The sequence below is a fragment of the Saimiri boliviensis genome, chromosome 11, assembly GCF_048565385.1.
Source record: "Saimiri boliviensis isolate mSaiBol1 chromosome 11, mSaiBol1.pri, whole genome shotgun sequence".
Lineage (NCBI taxonomy): Eukaryota > Metazoa > Chordata > Mammalia > Primates > Cebidae > Saimiri > Saimiri boliviensis.
In genome coordinates, this window is record NC_133459.1 from 22655187 (window position 1) to 22678804 (window position 23618).

Here is a 23618-nt window from a genome sequence, read left to right on the forward strand (position 1 = left end):
CTCCAGCTCCCGGTCTATCACCACACTCTCAGCCTGACCATCGGTTCGCAAGAATTTTCTGAGCACTCGTATGTGTCTGAGGAGCGAGGCTTTCCAGATAAAATACATGCTCCAAATGCCTGCTCCATCCTATTGTCCAGTTAAATTAGAATTTCAGATAAACCACAGATGGTGATTTTGGCATAAGTATATCCCATGCAATATTTGGAACATACTTGTACTAATAAAGTTGCCATTTATCTGAAATTCTAATTTAACTAACCATCTTATATTTTCATTTGCCGAAGCTCACAACCTTCCTGGGTTTTAATTACACTTTAATTCTGCCACACTGCAAACTGGCTTGAGTCCAGGGCCAATGGGAAGCGGGCTGTTACCACGCAGCCTGGAGGAACGGAGCGCTGCTTGTGTGATCTTAGTGAGCCAAAGGAGCGTCCTCCAGGCAGCAGCAGCTGGAGCTGGCCGTGGCAGCTTGCGGGGACAACTGCTAAAAATTCCAAAACGTTGCTGGTACTGGCTTGCAACTGGCCGGGTGGGAGTATTTACACCACAAAAAGGGGCAGATGCTGCATCCCAGCACTCTCCTTTGAGGAGGGTACGTGGTGGTTGACCAGCACACCACCACCTGCGTACAGCACCTAAGCAGGTCTCTGGGAGGGAAACGTCAAGCATCTTCTGGCAACTTCGAGAGGTGGGTGGGTGGCATCCTCGGAGAGACCGTTTGCCTGTGTGGTAACAGTGCCTGCGACTGACATCCTGTGACTTGGATAGATTTAGGCCTCTCAGAGCAAACCCCAGAGAACAAGAATCCAAGTTATGCCTGGTGTGAACTTAGCCACTCCTTGATTTCTTGGCAAAAACCAAATAAACCAACAAAATAAAAATGTCATGTGTAGGGACGGAGAAGGGAAGAGAACTCAGGTTTACTAGCACTCTATGGAAGCCTGGCGCCAGACGGCTTACCCACTGTCTCCTTCACTGCCTCTTAGAGTGAGGATTAACAATACACATCAAGCAGGCGCAACAGCCGCGGACGGAGCCCACTGTCACCATCATCACCACCATCCCCACACAGGATGCTGCCTGTCACTGCCTCCACGGAGCCAGGACCCTCCCTCGGGGGTCACAAACCTTCACGGTGGGACTGAGCAGTTTCTTAGCAGCCCCTTGAAGTCCCCTGAGTGGGATGGGGGCAAAAATGTAATTCAGCAGAAACTGATTGAAAGCTGCTGCGCATCAGGACCTGTGCCTAGAGTGGAAGATACGGGTGCAACCTGTTAGCAGCTCACACGGTCTAGAAATGGAATGAAGGAGATGCATCACAACCGTGCTAAAGGATGGATGTGTGCTCCAAACTCGGCAGGAAATGCACAGACTTGAGCTGGGGTCATTCAACCCACTGTTGAGGGATCTGCGGGGTCTGGAAAGGACAGCAGTGACTGGTGTTCAAGGAGCCGCTAGGCAGGTGCTAGGGAGAAGATAGCACACACATTAGCCTCATGTCAAGGGCATAAGATGGGCTGTGGGAAGTGCTTCCACCTGGGGAAGATGCTGGGGAAACAGGGTCTGAGGAGCAGGAGCTGCTACCTGGCTCATCCTCACAGCCCGGCCTTGACTGCACAAGCTACTTCACCTTCTTTTCATCTCAGGATCATTATCTGAAAAGTGTGGATAATGATGGGATTTAGCTCACAGGGTTATTATGGAGATTAAGTGAGGCAATAAATGCAAAGGTCTTTGAGGGGTACCTGGCATGTCATCAGTGCCAGCCCAGAGTTTGCAGACCCCTTAGCAGTGGGTACTAGTGACTGACACAGAGAAGTCAGGCTTCACACAGAGCAGGGCGCAGGGCAGACCCTGCTGTGGGTCAGCTATGCAACTGAGGGCACCCTTAAGGCAGCTGTTCCCTTGCACACGGTGACCTCTGCAAACTGAACTTCCTTTCATTTAAACATCCCTGGTCTAGTGTCATATCACATTAATAAGTGGACAATATTAACTTTGTTCGATTTCACTGCAAATTAACCACCGGCTGGCTTACTGTTTGGGAGGGTAGATTTACTGCCAGGCTATGTACGTGGTATTAATATATATTTTTAGACTATGCCCATCTAGAGTACATGGTCCCCAGGTCCTACCAGTATTTATTTATTCAAGCCTGGAAGGGATGAGGTTTAGAACCATGAAACAGTCATTCCTGACAAGGGCTTACCTACCTATTACAACATCTTTATTTTTAGGATGAGGAAACAGAGAAGCAAAGACATGAAGTGGTGACCTTAGGAGTACTCAGTTTGGGAAACAGTGACCACAATCAAAGATGAAGTGGGGACAGAACCAGGGAGGCAGGGGAGGAAAATGTCCCGCAGGCTCCTGGGCTGTGCTGTGTCACAGATGACTTAGGCATGTCTCTTCACGCACGCAAAGTCACCAGCACATCTGTAAACAGCTCGAAAATGTTCAGGAAAACAGACTTCATTTCTAGCAGCCAAAATCGCCAGTCCAGACACTGAGCTCTGTGAAGGATTCCTTGTACCTAGCAGTGAGATTCTCACGGGGAATGTGAGCTGGGTCACGAGGCCCTGACGGTTCACTGCAAAGTTAGCCTGATAAGGTAAGTGCACATTCCCAAGGGCACTGATTCTCCATGTCAAAGATGTGTCCAGGGGACCGCGGGACTCCTGTGAGGAGGCGGCCATGTTCCATCAGGAGCAAGGGTGTGCGTGGCTAATGCTTTAAGAAGCGCGGTGAGGCGCTGGACTTTTAAAATTGGTTTTTAATTTGTATTGCCTCACTAAATGGGTGATGTCAAACAAGATCTTTAACTGTCAATGCCCATTTCCTTCAGGAAAAATGAGAATAGAGTAGGTATAGAGTAGGATTTTGGTTTTCTGTTTTTATACCTTGAGGAGACCTCAAAATTACATAATCCAAATTTTATGTTTCAGTGGAGGAAACTGAAGCCTGGAAAAGTCAAGTGACTGCTTGAAAGGCCCACAGCCAGTGACAGAGAAGGACACAGAATGCCTGATTCATGGATCCATGCCCTTTCCATAACATCTCATGCTTAGTTATAAAATGCTTGCAAATGCTGAGATGAAAGTTTGCATGTTGTCAAGTAATACGACCACATTTGAAAAGTTGGAACCCAGTCTCAGCAATTTGTCTGTATTCGATGCTGCCTATAGGTTTGGCGCCCTGCCCTGTGGTTCCTTCAGTCGAAAATGTTCTGAAAAGCAATCATCTTTTAAAACATGAACTTTACAAGTCGGCCTGTTTGGGTTCTGAATTTGAGTGTTCAGAACTAGATGGCAGAGGATAGGGCCCCACACGTTAGCTGATATCCTCCCTGTCTTCAGCTTGGTCTGTTTTGCTGAGGCCTTTTCAGAAACTTGCTGACTTTTCCAGGCCACATTTACAGCTTTGCAGGCCACAAAGGCAGGCGTGGTGCAAGAGGCTTTGGAGTGATCTAGGCCTGGGCTGAGGTCTAATTCTTTGACATTGATTCAGCACGCATTTATTCTGAGCCTCTTAAGTGCCAAACCCTGCGTTGTGTGACCTTGGGTGGGTCATTTAACTTCCCTAAGCCTCAATTTCCTCTTGGGTTAAATTAAAATAACAAACCCTTCCTTTCAACATTGTTCTGAGGATTAGAAATAAAAGTACACACAGTAAGGGTAAGTGAATGGTGGCTGCTATTATTTTTATCAGAGACTGGGCTGCAAATATCCTAGAGATGAACGATATATTATCATTAAATTGACAAATGAAATCAGACAGAAAATGGGAATGAGCCAAACAGTGTAAAACCCCATCTCCACTAAAAATACAACATTTAGCCAGACATGGTGGCAGGCACCTGTAATCCCAGCTGCTCAGGATGCTGAGGCATGAGAATCGCTGGAACCCGAGAGGCGTAGGTTGCAGTGAGCCCAGATCATGCCACTGCACTCCAGCCTGGAGGACAAGAGTGAGACTTGTCTCAAAACAAACAAACAAACAAAAAACAGAGAAACTAGAGAGAGAAGAAAACCCCTGAGCGAATATGTATCATCTTTAGAGAAAATCTACAAGTTAACTAAAACTGTGTGTGTGGTGTGTGTGAGTGTGTTTGTGTGTATACACTCTATTCTTTATTATTTGCTTTCTTAGAATCCTAAAATATCAGAAGTGGAAGAAACTTAAAACATTCTCTAGTTCAGCGTTCTCATCTACCAAGGAGGAATCAGGCTGAGGCCACCAGGGCTGGCCGAGGCCCCTCACTCCATGCCTTGGCTCTGTTCAGAGCCTAGATCTCCTCATTCCCTGTCTGCCATCCGGGGAAGGTGACAGGATAAAAGCCATTTTTAGAGTGCACTAAAAGATATCTGAAACGACGACTCCTCCAAAAGAACATTATTCCAAAGGTCTTGCTTAAATGAATGAAGGAATGAAAAACTTTTTAGACGCTAAGGACGCCGGTGAGTTGCTTCTGCCCCCTGCTGGTGAGAGAGGAGAAAGTCAGGTCCCAGAAATCTCAAAGATTAAATAAGGACGGGTCAGGAACCATGCATAACTTTCCAGGTTAGACAGGAAGAGATGTGGCAAGATGTAAGGGAGGGGTGGGGGCTGAGTAACAGGAACATGATAACACATTTTTTTTTTTTTTTTTTGAGATGGAGTCTCAGTCTGTTGCCCAGGCTGGAGTGCAGTGGCACAATCTTGGCTCACTGCAACCTCCGCCTCCCAGATTCAAGATGATTCTCCTGCCTCAGCCTCCAAAGTAATTGAGATTACAGGCATGTGCCACCACTCCTGGCTAATTTTTGCATTTTTAGTAGAGATGGGGTTTCACCCTGCTGGCCAGGCTGGTCTTGAGCTCCTGACCTCAGGTAATCTGTCCACCTTGGCCTCCCAAAGTGCTGGGATTACAGGTGTGAGCCACTGCATCCAGCCAATAACACATTAAGGATTTTTTTTTTTTTTTTTTTTGAGATGGAGTCTTGCTCTGTTGCCCAGGCTGGAGTGCAGTGGCGGGATCTTGGCTCACTGCAACCTCTGCCTCCAGGATTCAACAATTCTCCTGCCTCAGCTTCCTGAGTAGCAGGGATTACAGGTGTGAGCCACTGTGCCTGGCCAGAAGTATTTTGTTTTGTTTTGTTTTGTTTTTAAAAAGGAGGGCAGTCCTTGTTACAAAGGTAATTTTTTTTTTTTCCACACAGGGTCTCTCTCACTCTGTCACCCAGGCTGGAGTACAGTTGCGCTATCTCAGCTCAATGTAGTGTCAAGCTCCCAGATTCAGATGATTCTCTCTCCTCAGCCTCTTGTGTAGCTGGGACTACAGGCACACACCACTACATCCAGCTAATTTTTATACTTTTTTTTTTCTTATAGAGATGGGGTTTCGCTATGTTACATGGGCTGGTCTCAAACTCCTGGCTCAAGGGATTCTCCCACTTCAACTTCCCAAAGTGCTGGGATTACAAGCCTAAGCCACCACGCCCAGCCCTCAAAGGTAATTCTAGATGTATTTGACTCTTCTATTCCTCTTGTGTTATTTGAAGTCATGTGATTTCCTCTCATAAGGATAGGGAAGTTTTTTTTTTTGTTTGTTTGTTTTTTTAACCTTTTACTTAATTGATAACACTTGGGAATTTTTTAGTTTTATAATGATTTTTAAAATATATTTTTTTTTCTTAAAAGAGCTTTGCTCCAGCTCAGTATTTCTGGCACCATAAATCTGGACATAGGTGTTTTTCCCTGGATGTCCCATTTTTCAGGCTGCTTCTTACAGTTAGTCTAGTTGGTGGCCCTCAGTGGTACCGGTGTGGTGGCTCCTGGGATCACACTGCCCTCCACTGTCCACAGAGAGACACAGAAGCCAGGCAGGATGTGCTTGTCCCATGAGGCTAAAACTAAAGAATCCCTAAGACAACGTCATTACCTTCTTACGAGAAAATCTCTTGGCTTGACTATTGAATCCTTTTTTTTCTGATTCTGGAATTATCCAAGCTTGGGACTTAAAAGAAATGGAGGGTTGTGTTGGATATGCAGCAGTAAAACCTAAACAATAAAAATGAAATAAAAGCAAAATGAGTACAAAACAATGACTGACAAATGTGGAAAATACAGAGGTATATGTTAAAGTTGTATTTTAAATAGTGGAGAAGAAAAACGTGCCTTCTGGCAGGAAATAGACATGAAACCGAATTTTTTTTTAGAGAGTCTCGCTCTGTCACCCAGGTTGGAGTGCAGTGGCGTGATCTCAGCTCACTGCAACCACACCCTCAAAACCACATCACATGCTGGGGCTAGGGGAGGGACAGCATTAGGAGAAATACCTACTGTAGGTGACGGGGTGATGAATACAGCAAACCGCCATGGCACATGTATACCTATGTAACAAACCTGCACGCTCTGCACTTGTACTCCAGAAATTGAAGTATGATAAACAAATTTTTCTTTTTAAAGTACTCCCCATTTTCTTTCCCTCTTGGCAATTTGTCAGGCTTCCCCTTTCCAGCTCTTACACTAGTGAGATGTGGTCACAGAGAGTGCCTTAAAGCAGGCTGTCCCAGGGAAAAGCACGGAGACGACAGAAAAGACATTCTTGCCAGGCAGCAAGGATGTGGGAAGACTATTCTGGGAGCAGCCTGGACAAGGCGCGGGCAGAGGATACAGGAAGTGTCCTCACGACTCCTGGACCTAGATTCAGACACCAGCATCAGGCCATTAAAATCCAAAGAGGTTAGGGAAATCCCCGCGGGGGGCCGGCTCTCACTTTTCGGGACACTGTGCAAGACAGGTGTACGTTTTCGTTTCTGCTTTGAGCAGACATGGGGTTAAAAAGCAGAAAAGGGTCATTTATAGAAAGTGAAGTTCTAAGTTCGCTTGTATAGGTTGTGATGTATAAATACACGTCTGGCGTATAAACTCCCCTCCTGCCGAGACTTCCATAACCACAAGAACTGGGCAGCATCGATCTGCATAGCAAGTTGATGACAGACCCTAACCTGTAAGTGTAATGGACTCTGACTCCAGTTTTTTGATGTTTCGTGGCTGATAGCTCTTCACCCTCACCACTCCCGCGTGCCCTTCTGCCCCACCACTGTGCAAGCAGATGAGAAAGCCCAATGCTCCCTCCTGTGGCACCAGCTGGAAGTTCAAACCACACAAACCCCTCCTCTCAGTCAGTCCCATTTTCCAACCATAAGGAAACCCCCAAGCCAGGCTCCTTTCCCTGCTCTCCCAAGCCATTATTGGATCAGGTGAGGAAGGCCATGCTGCTGTCCTCAGAAGGCCTCACTATGCGGGTGATAAGCCTTTTTCTACACTCTTGATGAGCCTGTGTGTGGCACTGTCAGGCATGACATCTAAACTAAATTTTGGTTGGGGGGGGGGGGGGTGAATCCTGACTCTGTAGGCTGTTCCCAAGAGCAAGCCAAATTATTTTAACATCAGAATCCTAACCGTCAGAGAGAAAATGCGTGCAGAAATGGAGGGATAAAACAGTCAAGAGAAGGAAAGAATAAAGCATGTGTCAGCCATGGCCGAGAGTGGTTTATACAGAAACCGTTGGTAAGGTTCATTTCTTCATCTCTGAATTTTCAAAAAAACAATGTGCCTTTTCAGAGCGGGAAGCCCAAAGACAATAGCAACCCCTCAAGGGGTACTCTCTTGAACCAGCTTCACAGATGAGGAAACTGAGGCTTAGAGGGATTGTTACTCATCCAAATCACCCAGCACTTAGCGGAACAGGTGGGGTGTGCACAGGATTTGCCTAAGGAGCCCAGGCTCTTGAGCTCTGAGCTGTGCTTCCTCTTCCTGAGTTGGCCTCTAGTAAGTGCTCAGTAAATGGCTGACTGACATGATGGGGAGAGGGACACTTGAGCCTAATCTGCGTGGGTGGAGGATGAAGCAAGTCAAAGGAGCTGAATACATGTTTAAGCAGAAACTATTTGGGAATATCAATATGCAGTACATTTATTCTTCTCCTCCTCTCTCCTCCCCTCCCCATTAAATAGGTGAATGGCTGTTTTTAGTTTGTTTGCTTTAAGAGAGCTATACAGCAAATCAAAAGGCAGAAGCAGCTGCAAGACTTCCTGGCTTTTGTTTCTAAAAGCCTAAGCCTATGGAACAGCCAAGAGAGTGTGCAGAGGAGGCACTAAAGAAAAGAGCGTTATTTAGAGGTTAAAGGAAGGACATTCTCCTGGGGACAGGAGAGGTTTCTGCCTGACTGGAAGGAGAGCCGAGGCTTCTGGTTCTAACAGAATAGCCTGTATCACAGCAATCAGATGAAACAACCAGAAAAGAATTTTTGAAAACCACTCTGGATGACTGAACTCCTGCTTCTAACCAAAAAGGGACCAGATTTGCCCTCCCAGCTGGAAAAAAAATAGTTAAAAATGGGCAAGATGTATGAAGCCATCAAGACACTGGACATCAGGCAACAAAGGACAGGGATCTCTGAGAGAAGCAAAATAAATGAGGCTGGCAGTAAGATGGCCCCAGCTTTCTGCCAGGAGAAAATCTCCAGGCCACAGCACAGGAAGAAGGGCTCCGGATGGGGCCCCGTGGTCTGCGTGAGTCGAGGAAATGGATCTGGGAGTGCAGAAAGGCCAAGACAGCTGAGTTCACAGAGCAGAGTACCAGAGAAGAGAGAGCTACGGAGCTCTGCAAAGGGGCCCCTGAGCGAGTTCCTGGGTATTGCCCAACACAGGCGCATCAGAAAACTACTCAAGGCTGGAGAAAGAGCCGCCTGACAGAACTCAAGTGAGCAATCCCTGAGGCTTCCCCGGGGCCAGGAACAGCTCCTGTTTTTGTGAGTCACAGCGGGAAAACCTCATAATTCATGGAACATAAAGTATGCAGGAGGGTTTCACCTCAGGAATTGGCCAGATTACCCCTAGACTAAATGCTGCTCTGGTCCCAGCTAAAAAAGCTTCAAAGCGAGACCCGAAAAGATCAAATTGTTTCCAGATACTTCAACTGGGTCTCAGAACAAGATACAAGAATATTTACAGGACTACAAAAATAGACAGCACCTAAGAAGTCAAATTCAAAATATCTGGCATTGATACACTTAATAGGAGAAAGAAGGAAAAAATATACTTCAAAATGGGGGTAAAAGAAACAATCAAAACCAATTCAGAAATGACATAGATGATAAAATTAGTGGAGAAGAACATGATAACTGCTACACTAACTGTATTTCATATGTTCAAGAAGCCAGAGAAAAGACTGACCATATTAAGTAGACATGGAGGATACAATAAAAAGATCCAAGATATAATAAAAAGATGCAAATCTGACTTCCAGATGTGAAAACAAAGATGTCTGAGATTAAAAATATACTAAATGCCCAGGCACAATGGCTCACACCTGTAATTCCAGCACTTTGGGAGGCTAAGGCAGGCAGATCAACTGAGGTCAGGAGTTCAAGACCAGCCTGACCAACATGGAGAAACTCCGTCTCTACCAAAAATACAAAAATTAGCCAAACATAGTGGTGAGTGCCTGTAATCCCAGCTATTCGAGGGGCTGAGGCAGGAGAATCACATGAACCCGTGAGGGAGAGTTTGCAGTGAGCCAAGATTGCACCATTGCACTCCAGCTTGGGCGACAGAGTGAGACTCTGTCTCAAAACAAAAGAAAAACCACTTGATGAGATGAATAGCAAATTAGACATTACAGGAAAAAAAGATGAGTCAACTTGAAGATAAAGAAATAAAACTATATAAAATAAAACACGGAGAGAAAAAGGACAAGAAAAAGGATTAGTGAGCTGTGTGGAAACTTTGAGGCGCCGAATACATATGTCATCAGACTCTCCAAAATGGAAACATGAGGACAGAAGAAACAGAAAAGTTCAAGAAAAAATGGTTCAAATTTTTCTAAATTTGATAAAAACTACAGACTCACAGATTTCAGAAAGTCAATGAACCTCAAACACAAGAAACACAGAGAAAATGACACCAAGGCCAACAGTAATCAAATTGCTTAAAAAGTGATAAGAAGAAAATGTTAAAATTGGGCAGAGAAAAAAGACATGTCACAAACGGAGAAACAAATACGAGAATGACAGCAGACTGGTATCAAAAACAAACCTCTAAGGTACTAAAAGAAAAGAAAAACCTGTCACTCTAGAATCCTGTACCCAGTAAAAATATCTTCCAAAGCCAAAGCAGAATAAAAATTTTTAAAAATATATAAATATCAAAAGAATTAATCATCAGCAAAATGGAGCTATAAGAAATGTTATGGGAAGTCCTTCAGGCTGAAGAAAAATGATAGCAAATAGAAATCTGAATCTACATAAAGGAAAGAAGAGCTCTGGAAATAGTAAATAGAAAATGTAAAATTATGGGCATAAAGTGAATAATTTAAATATAACATTTAAAACATTTAAAAAGTAGAGGCCGGGCGCGGTGGCTCACGCCTGTAATCCCAGCACTTTGGGAGGCTGAGGTGGGTGCATCATGAGGTCAAGAGATCGAGACCATCCTGGTCAACATGGTGAAACCCCGTCTCTGCTAAAAATACAAAAAAATTAGCTGGGCATGGTGACACGTGCCTGTAATCCCAGCTACTGAGGAGGCTGAGGCAGGAGAATTGCCTGAACCCAGGAGGCGGAGGTTGCGGTGAGCCGAGATCACGCCATTGCACTCCAGCCTGGGTAACAAAAGCGAAACTCCGTCTCAAAAATATATATATAAAATAAAAATAAAAAATAAAAAGTAATGATTATGGGCCGGACGTGGCATCCCATAATCCCAGCACTTTGGAAGGCCTTCTCACCTGAGGTCAGGAATTCAGACCAGCCTGGCCAACATGGTGAAACCCCATCTCTACTAAAAACACAAAAATTAGTCAGGCGTGGTAGCAGGCACCTATAATCCCAGCTACCCAGGAGGCTGACGAAGGAGAATCACTTGGACCCGGGTGGGGCAGAGGTTGTAGTGAGCCAAGATCACACCGATGCACTATAACCTGGGAGACAGAGCAAGACTCCATCTCAAAAAAAAAAAAAGATTATGTAAAGCAAAAATAATAACAACCGTTTTGTGGGGTTTATACCGTATGTACAATAAAACGTTTAAGGACAGTAACACAAAGGCCAGGAAGGGAAAAAGAAAAATGTACTGTTTTAAGGTTCTTCTACTATATGTGAAGTGTTATAATATCATTTGATGGTAGACTATGATAAATTATATACTATAAACTCTAAAGTATGTATGGATCAACAAACTTTTTCTAAGGGCCAGATAGTACATACCTGTCTCTGTTTCTCTCTCTCTCTCTCTCTCTCTCTCTCTCTCTATCTCTATCTCATCTATGTCTATTTTGAGATAGAGTCTTGCTTTGTTGCCTAGGCTGGAGTGCAGTGGTGCAATCATAGCTCATTCCAGACTTAACCGCCTGGGCTTAAGCAATCCTCTTGCATCAGCCTCCCAAAGTCCTGGGATTAAAAGTGTGAGCCACCATGCTCAGCCAGATAGTAAATATATTAGTCTTTGCAGTCTATTTAGCTTCTATGGCAACTATTCAATGCTGCCATTATGGAGTAAAAGCATCCATAGACAATACATAAACAGGGGTGGCTGTGTTCCAATAAAACTTTAGCAATAAAAATAGGCAGTGGGTCAGATTTGGTCCAAGGGGCAAAGTTTGCAAACCCTTGATTTAAAGTAACCACTAGGAAAATGCTACAAAGAGTTGTTCCTAATAGGCTAACAAAGGAGATAAAATTGAACGAAAAATACTCAATACAAGAGACAGAAAAAAGGTAAATAACAGATGGGACAAATAGAAAGCAAGTCGAAAGATGATAGACTTAAACTTATACACCCATAATCACACTAAATGTAAATAGTCTAAATATCCCAATTAAAAAACAGAGATTATCAGATTGGCTGAGAAAGAAAGACCAAACCATAAGCTACCTACAAGAAACATACTTTAAATATAAACCCAGAAATAAGTTAAAAGTAAAAGAATGGAAAAAGATTTACTATGCTAACACTAATCAAAAGAAAGTTACATATTATCAGATAAAATAGATTTCAGAGCAAAAAATATAACCTGCAATAAAGAGGATCATTTCAGAATGGGTCATTATGAGGAGTCAGCTCCTCAAGAGAACGTAACATGCTGATGTACTCAGTAAGAAGAGATCTGAAATATAAGAAGCAGAAACTGGTAAGACTGCAATAGAAAACAGAAAATTTCACAATTATAGTCAGAGATTTCAAAACATCTCCCTCAATAATTTAAGTAGATAAATAAGTAAAGACATATGAAACTTGAACAAAACTATTACCTAACCTGACCTAACTGGCATTTATAGAACGCTCCACCTATCAGTTCCATACAAGCTGTTGCAGAAAACTGAAGAGGGAAAGACCTTTCCAAACTCATTCTATAAGGTAAGTACTACCTGATACCAAAATTATACGGCATCACTACAAGAGGGAAAGAGATCACTACAGATCAACAGCCCTCATAAACAGAAATACACAAATTCTTAAAATCATTGTAGCAAATCAAATCAGATAATATATAAAAAGATAATACATCATGACCAATCCCAGTAATGCAAAGATAGTTTAACATTTGAAAATCAATATGATTCATCATATTAAAAAACTAAAGAAGGAAAACCATATAAATATCTTAATAGATTAAAAAAATCATCTACCTGTAACATGTACTCTTTTTGCCTGGCTTCTTTCACTCAGCATAATTACTATGAGATTCATCTCTGTTGCTGATGTATGAATACTCCATTGCATTTTATTGCTGAGTAGTATTCCATTGTATAAAAACACGGTGTTTATTCGTTGGTGATGTAAATTTGAGGTGTTGCCAGTTTGGGGGCATTACAAATAAAACTGCCATGAGCATTTTAACTACAAGTCTTTAAATGGATATAAGTTTTCATTTTGCGGGGGTAAATGCCTAGGAGTGGAATGACTAGATCACATGTTTAACTTTTGAAAAAACTGCCAAACTATTTTTCATAGTCATACTTTTGTACATCCCCACCATTAGTACATGAAAGTTTCTATTACTTCACATTCTCATCAACAATGGGAAGTCTTTCTAATCTCAGGCATCCCATTAGGTATGTAATAGTATCTCATTGTGGTTTTAATTTGCATTTCCCTAATGATTAATGATGCTGAGCATTCCTTCATATGCTGTTTTCCCTCTGTATATCTTTTTTTTTTTTTTTTTTGGTGAAGTATCTGTTTAGTAGAAACAGAAAAAGCTTTTCATAAAATCTAATATCTTTTAATGATTAAAAGAAAAACCCTAGCGAACTAGAAATAGGAGCAAACGTTGTTAGTCTGATAAAAGGTGTCTATAACAAAAGCCTATAGCAAACATGATACTGAATAATGAAATATTAAAAGCTTCAACACTATTCAACACTGTACTGAAGGTCTCTAGCCAGTACAAATGCCTCCATGAAATATATTAAAAATACATAAAATATGTGGATGAGAAAGGAAGAAATAAAGTTGTCATTTTCACAGACAAGAAGAGTGTACATGAAGAAATTACAAAAGAATCTATGGATACCCTATAAGAGGTAATAGCTGAATTTTGTGAGTTCACCAGAATTAAGGTCAATATACAAAAATCAATCAATTTTTTTGTATACCAGCAACAAACAATTTAAAATGAAATTTAAAATTACTATTTATAACATCATAAAAATCAGATGCCTAGGATAGATATAACGAAGACATGCAAGACTTCTACATAGAAAACTGCAAAACATTGAGAACAATTTAAGATAAATAAAGGAAGGCACCTATACATGGATTAGAGAAGTTAATATCTATTGTAAGGATGTAAATTATCTTTAAATTGATTTCTAGAATCAATACAATCCAAGTTAAAATAAGAGTAGAGTTTTTTTAAGATATTAATAAGCAGGCTGGGTGTGGTGGCTCAGGCTTGTAATCCTAGCACTTTGGGAGGCCAAGGCAGGTGGATCATGAGGTCAGGAGTTCAAGACCAGCCTGGCCAACACAGTGAAACCCCATCTCTATTAAAAAAAAAAAAATTGTTATATTTTTATAGCTACCCAGATTTGATCATTACACATTGTATGCTTGTATCAAAATACCACATGTGCCCCATAAATAATGTACTACTATTATGCATCCATAAAAATTAAAAATAAAAAAATAAAGTAAAATAAATTTATATGGAAATGCACTAGGGTCAAGAATAGCCAGCATAAACAAAGAAGTACAAAATTGAAGGGTTTATGCTACTAAAGAGTTGTTATAAAGTTACATAATTAGGACAGCATGATATTTGAACAGGATAAATAATCCTGAAGCAGAGCTGCGTATGATTGGACACTTGATTTATGACAAAGATAGCAACAGCAATACAATGTAGTAGAGAATGAGTGGCCTTTCGATAAATTGTGCTGGGTCAACATGGAAAACAACACACTTGGGCATCTTCCTTACACAAAAACAATTTCAAGTGAATTGTAGATCTAGATGTAAAAGGTAAAATAATAGAGGCTCTAGAAGAAACTATCTTGTGATGGGCAAAGATTTCTTAAGTATGAATAGAACAGACATATACACTAAACATAAAGAGATTGATAAATTGGGCTACATTAAAATTAAGAGTTCCCATTTCTGGGCACATTGTTAAGAGAGTGGAAAAGAATGTCCCCGGCTAGGGGAAGACATTTACCTATAAGGAGCAAATGACTTGTTTCTAGAATGGTTAAAGAATTCTTATAAATAAGAATAGGACAGAATGGTTTAAATAACTCCTGGATGGAAGGAAGAAAGAAACGAAGGAAGGCAGGCAGGCAGGCAGGCAGGCAGGCAGGCAGGAAGGCAGGTAGAGCCCAGCAGAAAAAAATGGGCAAAAATGTTGAACAGTCACTTCTCCAAAGAGAATATCCAAAAGGCCAGTTGACATGAGAGTGTTCAATCTCATTAATCTAAGGGCAATGCAAATTAAAACTATTATAAGCTAAAAATGGTGAGGATTTGGAGCAGCTGGAATTCACATACATTGCTTGTAAGGCGGTAAAATGGGCACAACTACTTTGGAAAACTGGCAGTATCAACTAAGCTTACCCTAAACATACCCTATGACTCAGCAGTTCCACTCCTCAGGTATAGACCCAAGAAACAACATGAATATGTGTCCCACAAGACAGGTACAAGAATAGTTACAGAAGTTTGTATTCATAATAGCCCCAAACTGGAAACAACCTAAATGTCCTTCAATAGGAGAATAGATAAACGAATTATGGTATATTCAAACAAGAGCAATAAAATGAAGAAATTACTGATACATGAAACAACATGAAGTTAAATCTCTGAAATATAAGTGAACAAAAAGCCTGAGAGGAAAAGTTCATATTGCATGATTCACATTTACATAATGTTCAAAAACAAACTAAAGTTACTAATGATATGAGAAGTCAGGATAACTGTAGTGTTTACTTTTGCAGAGAAGGGAAATAATATCTGAGAAGGAACAAGGGCTTTTGAGATGCTGCTGACATTCTATGTCTCGGTCTGAGAAGCTATTCCATAGGTGGTGTTTTCTTTGTGAATATTCATTAAGCTATACAATTATGATTTGTGCAATTTTCCTGAATATATAGTTATGCTTCAATTTAAAGAAATGTTCAGAAGAGAGTGCAAAATCAGAGGACGGGAGGAAGAGAGATCTCTCTGGATTTGAGAGCAGCAGTGACTGGAAGCCCACCAGGGAGGCGGTAACAGCCTCAAAAGAAAAATCGCTGGAGCCTAGGAGGATCTCAATATGAGGTTTCCAGTCTCAGCAGTAATTCCTCAATCACAGGTATGGCCCAGAATGCACCAACAAACCAGAACACTAGTTTGCCAGAACACTAGCAAAACCAAAGGAAGCACATGAGCTGGGACACTGGACATCTCGTCAATGTGGACAGTTCATCAATGACCTGAGTATTCCTCCCCTCCCAACCCAGCCTCCCAGGATCATACTAACTATCAGGCAAGTTCCAACCCTGAAACAACCGTGAGGGAGATAGGATGTATGCTGATAATGGCTGGAGTTATCCTTTCAACCCAGCAGAATGGGGGCATGCAGTCATAACTCAAGTTGAGTTTTAGGAAACAAAAAAACGATCTCTTACATATCTAAATTTGAGGACAGAGATTCTTATGAGATACATGGAAATAACAAGTCTGGGTTTTGTTAGTTTGTTTTAAAGAGACTTCCTCCTTCTTCCCTCATCCTTTCTTCTCACAGTTTCTTCCCAGTCATCACACTTGACACAGTAGGGCCTAAAGCCATCTATCTGGTATGCCTTTAAGGATGTGAATATAACCCGGGATTTACTATTCCCCCCAAATTTGCTCTGATGTACTAAAATAAACATATATCAGGAGCTATCTCCTCCCTGCATAGACACATGTTACTTAAGAGTACACCAGACCTTTCTGTACTTTACTGGCACGTCTGGGATGTTTGCCAGCCTGTTCATTTTTCTGTGCGGAGTTGTCCACGTTAGCGAAATTCTGTGATTCTGTGACATGTTCCATTTGTTTGATGAAAACCTCTACTGCATGTTCTCCTAAGCACCTGAAACAGCAAAATACAGCATTTGTAAAGATCATTTCACATTGGTTAGTTAATTATTGTGAATGGGTTCGGTTCTATCTAGAGGGTAGACAGAAATGGTATGGGTGCTGGCTGAGATCCACCAGGTCCAGTGACCCAAAGTCCCCAGCACACTGTGCTGCCTACAATAGGAACACCGGGAGAAGTTGTTGATGTTGCTTACAGAACTACTGAAGCCTTGGATTTTATTTTTATTTTTTTATTGTTTGAGATGGAGTTTCACTTGTCACCCAGGCTGGAGTGCAACGGCATGATCTCGGCTCACTGCAACCTCCGCCTCCCTGGTTCAAGTGATTCTCCTGCCTCAACCTCCTGAGTAGCTGGGATTACAAGTGCCCGCCACCACACCCAGCTAATGTTTGTATTTTTAGTAGAGACGGGGTTTCACCATGTTGGCCAGGCTAGTCTCGATCTCCTGACCTGAGGTGATCTGCCTGCCTCAGCCTCCCAAAGTGCTGGGATTACAGGTGTGAGCCACCATGCCCAGCCTATTTTTATTTTGTAAGGTTAGCTTTACTGAGATATAATTTATATACAAATAAAAGTCATCAGTGTTAGTTGTACAGTTCCAAGTTTTAGCAAATGTTTACAGTCGAGTTAAATACCACCACAATTAAGGTATTAATTGATCTATCATGCTGAGAAACTCCCTGTGTCCCTTTGCAGTCAGTACCCTCAACCACTGCTCTGCTGTCACAACTGGGGTCTTTCTAGAATGTCACGTAAGTGCGATCATACAGTAACACTCCTTTGTGTCTTTTTTCACTTTGTGTAATGCTTTTGAAATTTCTTCCCTATTGTTGCATATAATCAGTATTTTGTTCCGATTGTTCCACATCCTCACCAACGTGTGTTTGCTCAATCTTGTTAATTTTAGGCATTCTAGTGATTTTATAATGGCATCTCGTTGTCATTTTAATTTGGATATTTTCATGTGCTTATGTATCCTCTTTAGTGAAGTGTGTTTGGATGTTCTGCCTTAAAAAAAAAATTGGGGCCAGGCATGGCGATTCATACCTGTAATCCCAACATTTTGGGAGGCTGAAGCAGGAGGATTGCTTGAAGCCAGGAGTTCAAGACTAGCCTAAGCAGCATAGAGAGCCCCTCCATCTCTACAAAAAATAAAAAATTAGCCAGCCGTGGTGGTGCATACCTGTAGTCCCAGCTACTCCGGAGGCTGAGATGGGAGAATTGCTTAAGCTCAGGAGATCAAAGCTGCAGTGAGCTATGATAGCACCACTGCACTCCAGCCTGGGCAACAGAGCAAGGTCCTGTCTCAAAAAAAAACAAAACCAAAAATAGTTGGTTTAACCGGGTTATTATTGAGTTGTAAAAGTTAATACATTCTGGATACAAGCCTTTTATAATATATTTTTTGAAAATATTTGCTCCCAGGCTGAGGTTTGCCTTTTTATTTTCTTAACATTATCTTTTGAAAGCAAAATTGTAAATTTTGATCAAATTTGTCAAATATTTTAAGGTTTTAAGATTTCTTTTCTCAGATTTAAGTGATTTTTGCCTAACTTAAGGTCACAAATGTTTTCTCCTACATTTTCTTTTGGAAGTTTTATAGTTTTAGCTCTTACATTTAGGCCTAGGATCCATTCTGAATTAAATTTTGTATATGGTATTACTGTAAGGGTCAGGTTCATTTTATTGCATTTGGAGATTCAATTAATCCAGCACCATCTGCTGAAAAGAATATCCTTTTTTCATTTAATTATCTTGGCACACCCATCACAAATCTACTCTGTGTGTGTGTTTATTTACATACATATACTGCTATTTCTAGATTCTCTATTCTGTTCGAGTTCTATGTATATCCTTATACCAACAGCACACTATTTTGCTTTAGAATAAGTTTTAAAATAAGGTAGTTCCAACTCTGTCTTATTTTGCAAATTATTTTGACTATATTAGCTCTTATATTAGCCCTTTTGAATTACCATATAACTTATAGGTCAATTGCTACTAAAACAAAAACTCCCTGGATTTTGATTGAGATTACACTGGATCTATAGAACAATTTAGGGAGAATTTACATCTGAACTTTGTTGAGTATTATGATCCATTAATATGGTATACTCTCCATTTATTTAGATACTCTTTAATTTCTCAGCAACATTTTACAGTCATCAGTGTACAAATATTGCACATATTTTCTTAAACTGATTCCTATGTAATTCATATTTTATGTCATTAAAATGGTCTTAAATTTTTTTTAAATTTCTAATTGTTTATTGTTGATATACAGAAATACAAGTAATTTGTATATATTGATGTTGCATCTGGCAACTTTGCTGGACTTTTTTTTAGTTCAAGTAGCTTTTTTGTTGATTAGAAATTTCTCTATATATAATCATGTCATATATAAATAAAAAAAAGTTTTATTTCTTCCTTTGCAATTTGTATGCCTGTAATTTCTTTTTATCGTAATATTGCAAAAACTAGGGCGTCCAGTACAATGTTGAATAGAAGTGACAATAGTGGACATCTTTGTCTTGTTTCTGGCTTGAGTGGGAAGGCATTCAGTCTTTCAACATTAAGTACAATGTTAGTTGTAGGTTTTTTTTTTTATAAAAGTTTGTTATCACTTCAAATCTTAAGTTTCCTAAGAGTTTTTAACAGGAATAAGTGATCAATTTTATCAAATACTTTTTCTGCATCTGTGGAGATGATCATATAATTGTTCTCTGTGAATATATTAAGTAAATTGCATTGATTGCTTTTCAAATGTTAAAACAACCTAGTGTTCCTGGAATAAATGCTGCTTGGTCATAGGATAGTATCACTTTTATATATTGAAGGATTCAATTTGCTAAAATTCTGTTAAGGATTTTTGGATTTGTGTTCATGAGGGCTACTAATCTGTGGCTTTCCTTTTCTTTCTAAAAATGTCTTTGATTTGGACATCAGGGTAATGCTTCATGAATTGAGTTGGAAGGCTTTTTTTGTTTGTTTGTTTGTTTGTTTACCTTTAATTGCTGGCACAGTTTGTGTAAAATTGGTATTAGTTCTTCCTTAAATTTATCAGTAAAGCTGTCTGGGCCTAGAGTTTTCTTTGTGGGAAGATTTTTAATGACAAAGTCCATTAACTTAATAGATACAGGGCTCTTCAGGTTATCTATTTCTTCTTAACTGAGCTTCGGTAATTTCAAAATTTGGTAATATTTTGTAATGATAAAGGGTCACTATAAACTGTCCCTGTATCATTATAAAATTATAAAATGATAAAGGGACATTTTATAAATGTCGATTAGGGTCAACCTAATCGACATTTATAAAAAAAACTCTATTCGACAACAAAAAAAGGGTTTCATTTGTTCTTCCCTTTCTAGCTTTTTAGGTGGAAGCTTCAATAATTGAATTTAGAACCTTCTTCTTTTTTTTTTTTGAGATGGAGTTTTGCTCTGGTTGCCCAGGCTGGAGTGCAATGGCACAATCTGGGCTCACTGCAACCTCCAACTCCCAGGTTCAAGGGATTCTCCTGCCTCAATGTCTCAAGTAGCTGGGATTACAGGCACCCAACACTATGTCTGGCTAATTTTTTTGTATTTTTAGTTGAGATGGGGTTTCACCACGTTGGTCAGGCTGGTCTCAAACTCCTGACCTCAAGTGATACACCTGCCTTGGCCTCCCAAAGTGCTGGGATTACAGGCCTAAGCCACCTTACCCGGTCCCTTCTTCTTTCTTAATACGAATATTTAATATCGTAAATGTTCCCGTAAGCACCATTTTAGTGGCATCTCATATACTTTAACATGCTGTGTTTTCATTTTTCTTTCAGTTTAAAATATCTTTTATTTTTCATTGTAATTTCCTTTTTACACATGGTTTATTTGGAAGTCTGATGTTTAATTTCCAAGTAGTCAGGGGAATTTTCTAGTTATCTTTTTGTTGTTGATTTGAATTTTTCCTTTTGTTGTTGAATAGGGTTTTTAAATAAATGTCAGTTAGGTAAAATTGGTTGATAATTTGCTCAAGTCTTTTACATCCTTACTGATTTACAGTTTATGCATTCTATCAATAATCAGAGAGAAGTGCTGAAATTCTCATACTATATTATTGTGAATTTGTTTATTTCTCTTTTAAGCTTTGTCAGTTTTTATTGTGTATTTTGAAGCACTATTATTAGGCACATGCACATTTATAATTTTTGTCTTTTTGGTAAATTGACCCCTTTGTCATTATAAAATGTCCCAATTTGTCCCTGGTAATATTCCTTGTTATAAAACATATTTTTTTCTCATATTAAGACAGCCATTCCAGCTTTCTTTTGATTATTATTCACACACTGTATTTTTTCTATCCTTTTACTTTTAACCTATTTGTATCTTTATATTTAATTATTGAGTTTTCTTCACACTTCAGCTGGCAGGAACATATATATATACATATATATATATATATATATATATATATATATATATACGTATATATATATATACTTTCCCCCCCATGGGCCACCAAGTTAGAATGTATCTTTATATTTAAACATGGTTTGTTAAGGACAACATATATTAGGTTTTGGTTCTTTTGTCTAATCAAACTCTGCCTTTTGATTGGAATGTTTAGAACTTTTACATTTAATGTAGCACTAGATATGGTTGGGCTTAAATCTATCAATTTCCTACAACATTGGCCCTTGTTTCTTTTTTCTTGGATCCTTTGAGATTAAACACTTATTTCTTATGGTTCCATTTTATCTTCATTTCTGACTTATTAGCTATACTTATGTATAGTGATTGATTTACAGTTTACAGTATACGTCTTTACACAGTCAAATAAGATTATGCTGCTTCATATATAATTTAAGAAATTTACCATACACTTCCCTTTACCACCTTCCATCATTTTTGTTACTTTTGTATACATTTTACTTTGAATCTCATATTGTTATTTTTAAACACTCAACTTTTAAAGAGATTAAAATAAGAAAAATGTATTTTATATTTATCATTTTCAGTGCTTTTCAATTCTTTGTGTAAATTCAAGATTCTGTCTAGTGTCATAGTCCTATCTACAGAAATTCTTTTAACTTTTCATGTAGTGCAGGTCTTCTGATAATGCATCCTCTAGGTTTCTGTCTGTCTGAAATGGTCTTGATTTTTCTTTTATTTGGGGTATAGAATTATGGGTTTGTAGGTGTTTTTTTCTCTTCCTACTTCTCCCAAGAACTTTTGTATTATTCCATTGTCTTCTGACTTGTATAGTTTCTGATGAGAAGTCCACTATAATTCTTATTGTGATTCCTCTGTAAGTAATAATTCTTTTTTTAATCCATCAACTTTTAAGCTTTTCTGTTTATCACTGTAACAGTGATGAACTCTGTAAGCAATGATTCCTTTTTTTTTTTTTTTCTTGAGACGGAGTTTCGCTCTTGTTACCCAGGCTGGAGTGCAATGGCGCGATCTTGGCTCACCGCAACCTCCGTCTCCTGGGTTCAGGCAATTCTCCTGCCTCAGCCTCCTGAGTAGCTGGGATTACAGGCATGCGCCACCATGCCCAGCTAATTTTTTGTATTTTTAGTAGAGACGGGGTTTCACCATGTTGACCAGGATGGTCTCGATCTCTAGCCCTCGTGATCCACCTGCCTCGGCCTCCCAAAGTGCTGGGATTACAGGCTTGAGCCACCGCACCCGGCCTCAATGATTCCTTTTTTAATCCATCAACTTTAAAGCTTTTCTGTTTATTACTTTAATTCAGCAATTTGATTTTTCCCAGTTTTTTATTATGGTAAATTACACATGCCATCTCAATCATTTCTAAGCGTACAGCTGAGTGGAATTCAAATTCATAATGTTGTGCAACCATCACCACTATCTGTCTCCACAAACCTTTTCATTTTGAAAACTGAAAGTCTATACCCACTAACCAATATGGCACTTCCCTAGTATTTCCAACAATATGGTGTTTCCTCAGTATTTCCCCATTCCTTTTTCCCTGCAACCCCTGGCAACCACCACTGTACTTTTTATTTCTATGACTTTGACTACTCTATGTGCCTCTCAGCAATTTGATTTTCATGGTGACTTGGCATAATTTTCTTTAGGTCTTTAATGTTTGGATTTTAACGAACTTCTTTAATCTATAGGCTGTACTTTTCATCAAATATGGAAAATATTCTGCCATAATTTTTCAAATATTTTTTTTCTACCTCTGCCCCCTTCTTTCCTGGGTCTACAGTTATATTAGATCATTTCATATTTTCTGGAAGGTTATTGAGATTCTGTTCATTGTTTTTAAGTCTCTTTTCTCCCTATCCTTCATTTGGTTAGTCTGTATTGTCATGTCTTCAAGTTCACTGATCTTCTAAAGTGTCTAATCAGTTGCAAATCCCATCTATTGTCTCCTTATTTCAAATATTCTATTTTTTTCTTTCTAGAGGTTACATTTGGACTCTTTTTCTGTGTCTTCCATTTCTAGCCTCATCATGTTCACAGTTTTCTTTACATCCTTGAGCATATTTGTAAGATTCATAATAGCTGCTTTACGGTCTCTTCGTACTAACCCTACAACCTGTCTTTTTTTTTTTTTTTTTTTGAGACAGAGTGTTACTCTGTCACCCAGGCTGGAGTGCAGCGGTGCAATTTTGGCTCACTGCAACCTCCGCCTCCTGGGTTTAAGCGATTTTCCTGCCTCAGCCTCCTGAGTAGCTGGGATTACAGGCGTGCACAACCACACCCAGCTAATTTTTGTATTTTAAGTAGAGATGGGGTTTCCCCATGTTGTTCAGGCTGGTCTCGAAATCCTGACCTCATGATCCACCCACCTCGGCCTCCCAAAGTAACCTGCCATTTTTAAGTCTGTTCCTATGGGTTGATTTTCTTCTCAGATATGGGTCGTATTTTCCTGTATCTTTTCATGTCTGGTAATTTTGTATTAGATATTTAACATTTTAAATTTTACGCTGCTGAGTGCTGGATTTTGATATGTTCCTGTAAAGAATGTTGCATTGGTTTTTTTTCTGGCACACT

General features: G+C 39.9%; 1 protein-coding gene across 2 annotated transcripts in view; it reads right to left on the reverse strand.

The window, feature by feature from the left end:
• STPG1 (sperm tail PG-rich repeat containing 1) overlaps positions 1-23618 on the reverse strand; it is a 58881-nt gene that overhangs the window by 29476 nt on the left and 5787 nt on the right. Inside the window, exons 2-3 of one of the 2 annotated variants that reach the window (XM_003934855.4) lie at positions 16457-16602; positions 5924-6042 (exon numbers count right to left, since the gene is read on the reverse strand). In XM_003934855.4, the coding sequence (XP_003934904.1) occupies positions 5924-6042; positions 16457-16562 (225 nt within the window). In that variant the 5' untranslated portion in view covers positions 16563-16602. The remainder of the gene's footprint in view (positions 1-5923; positions 6043-16456; positions 16603-23618) is intronic. The other variant, XM_010345439.3, reaches the window with a different exon arrangement.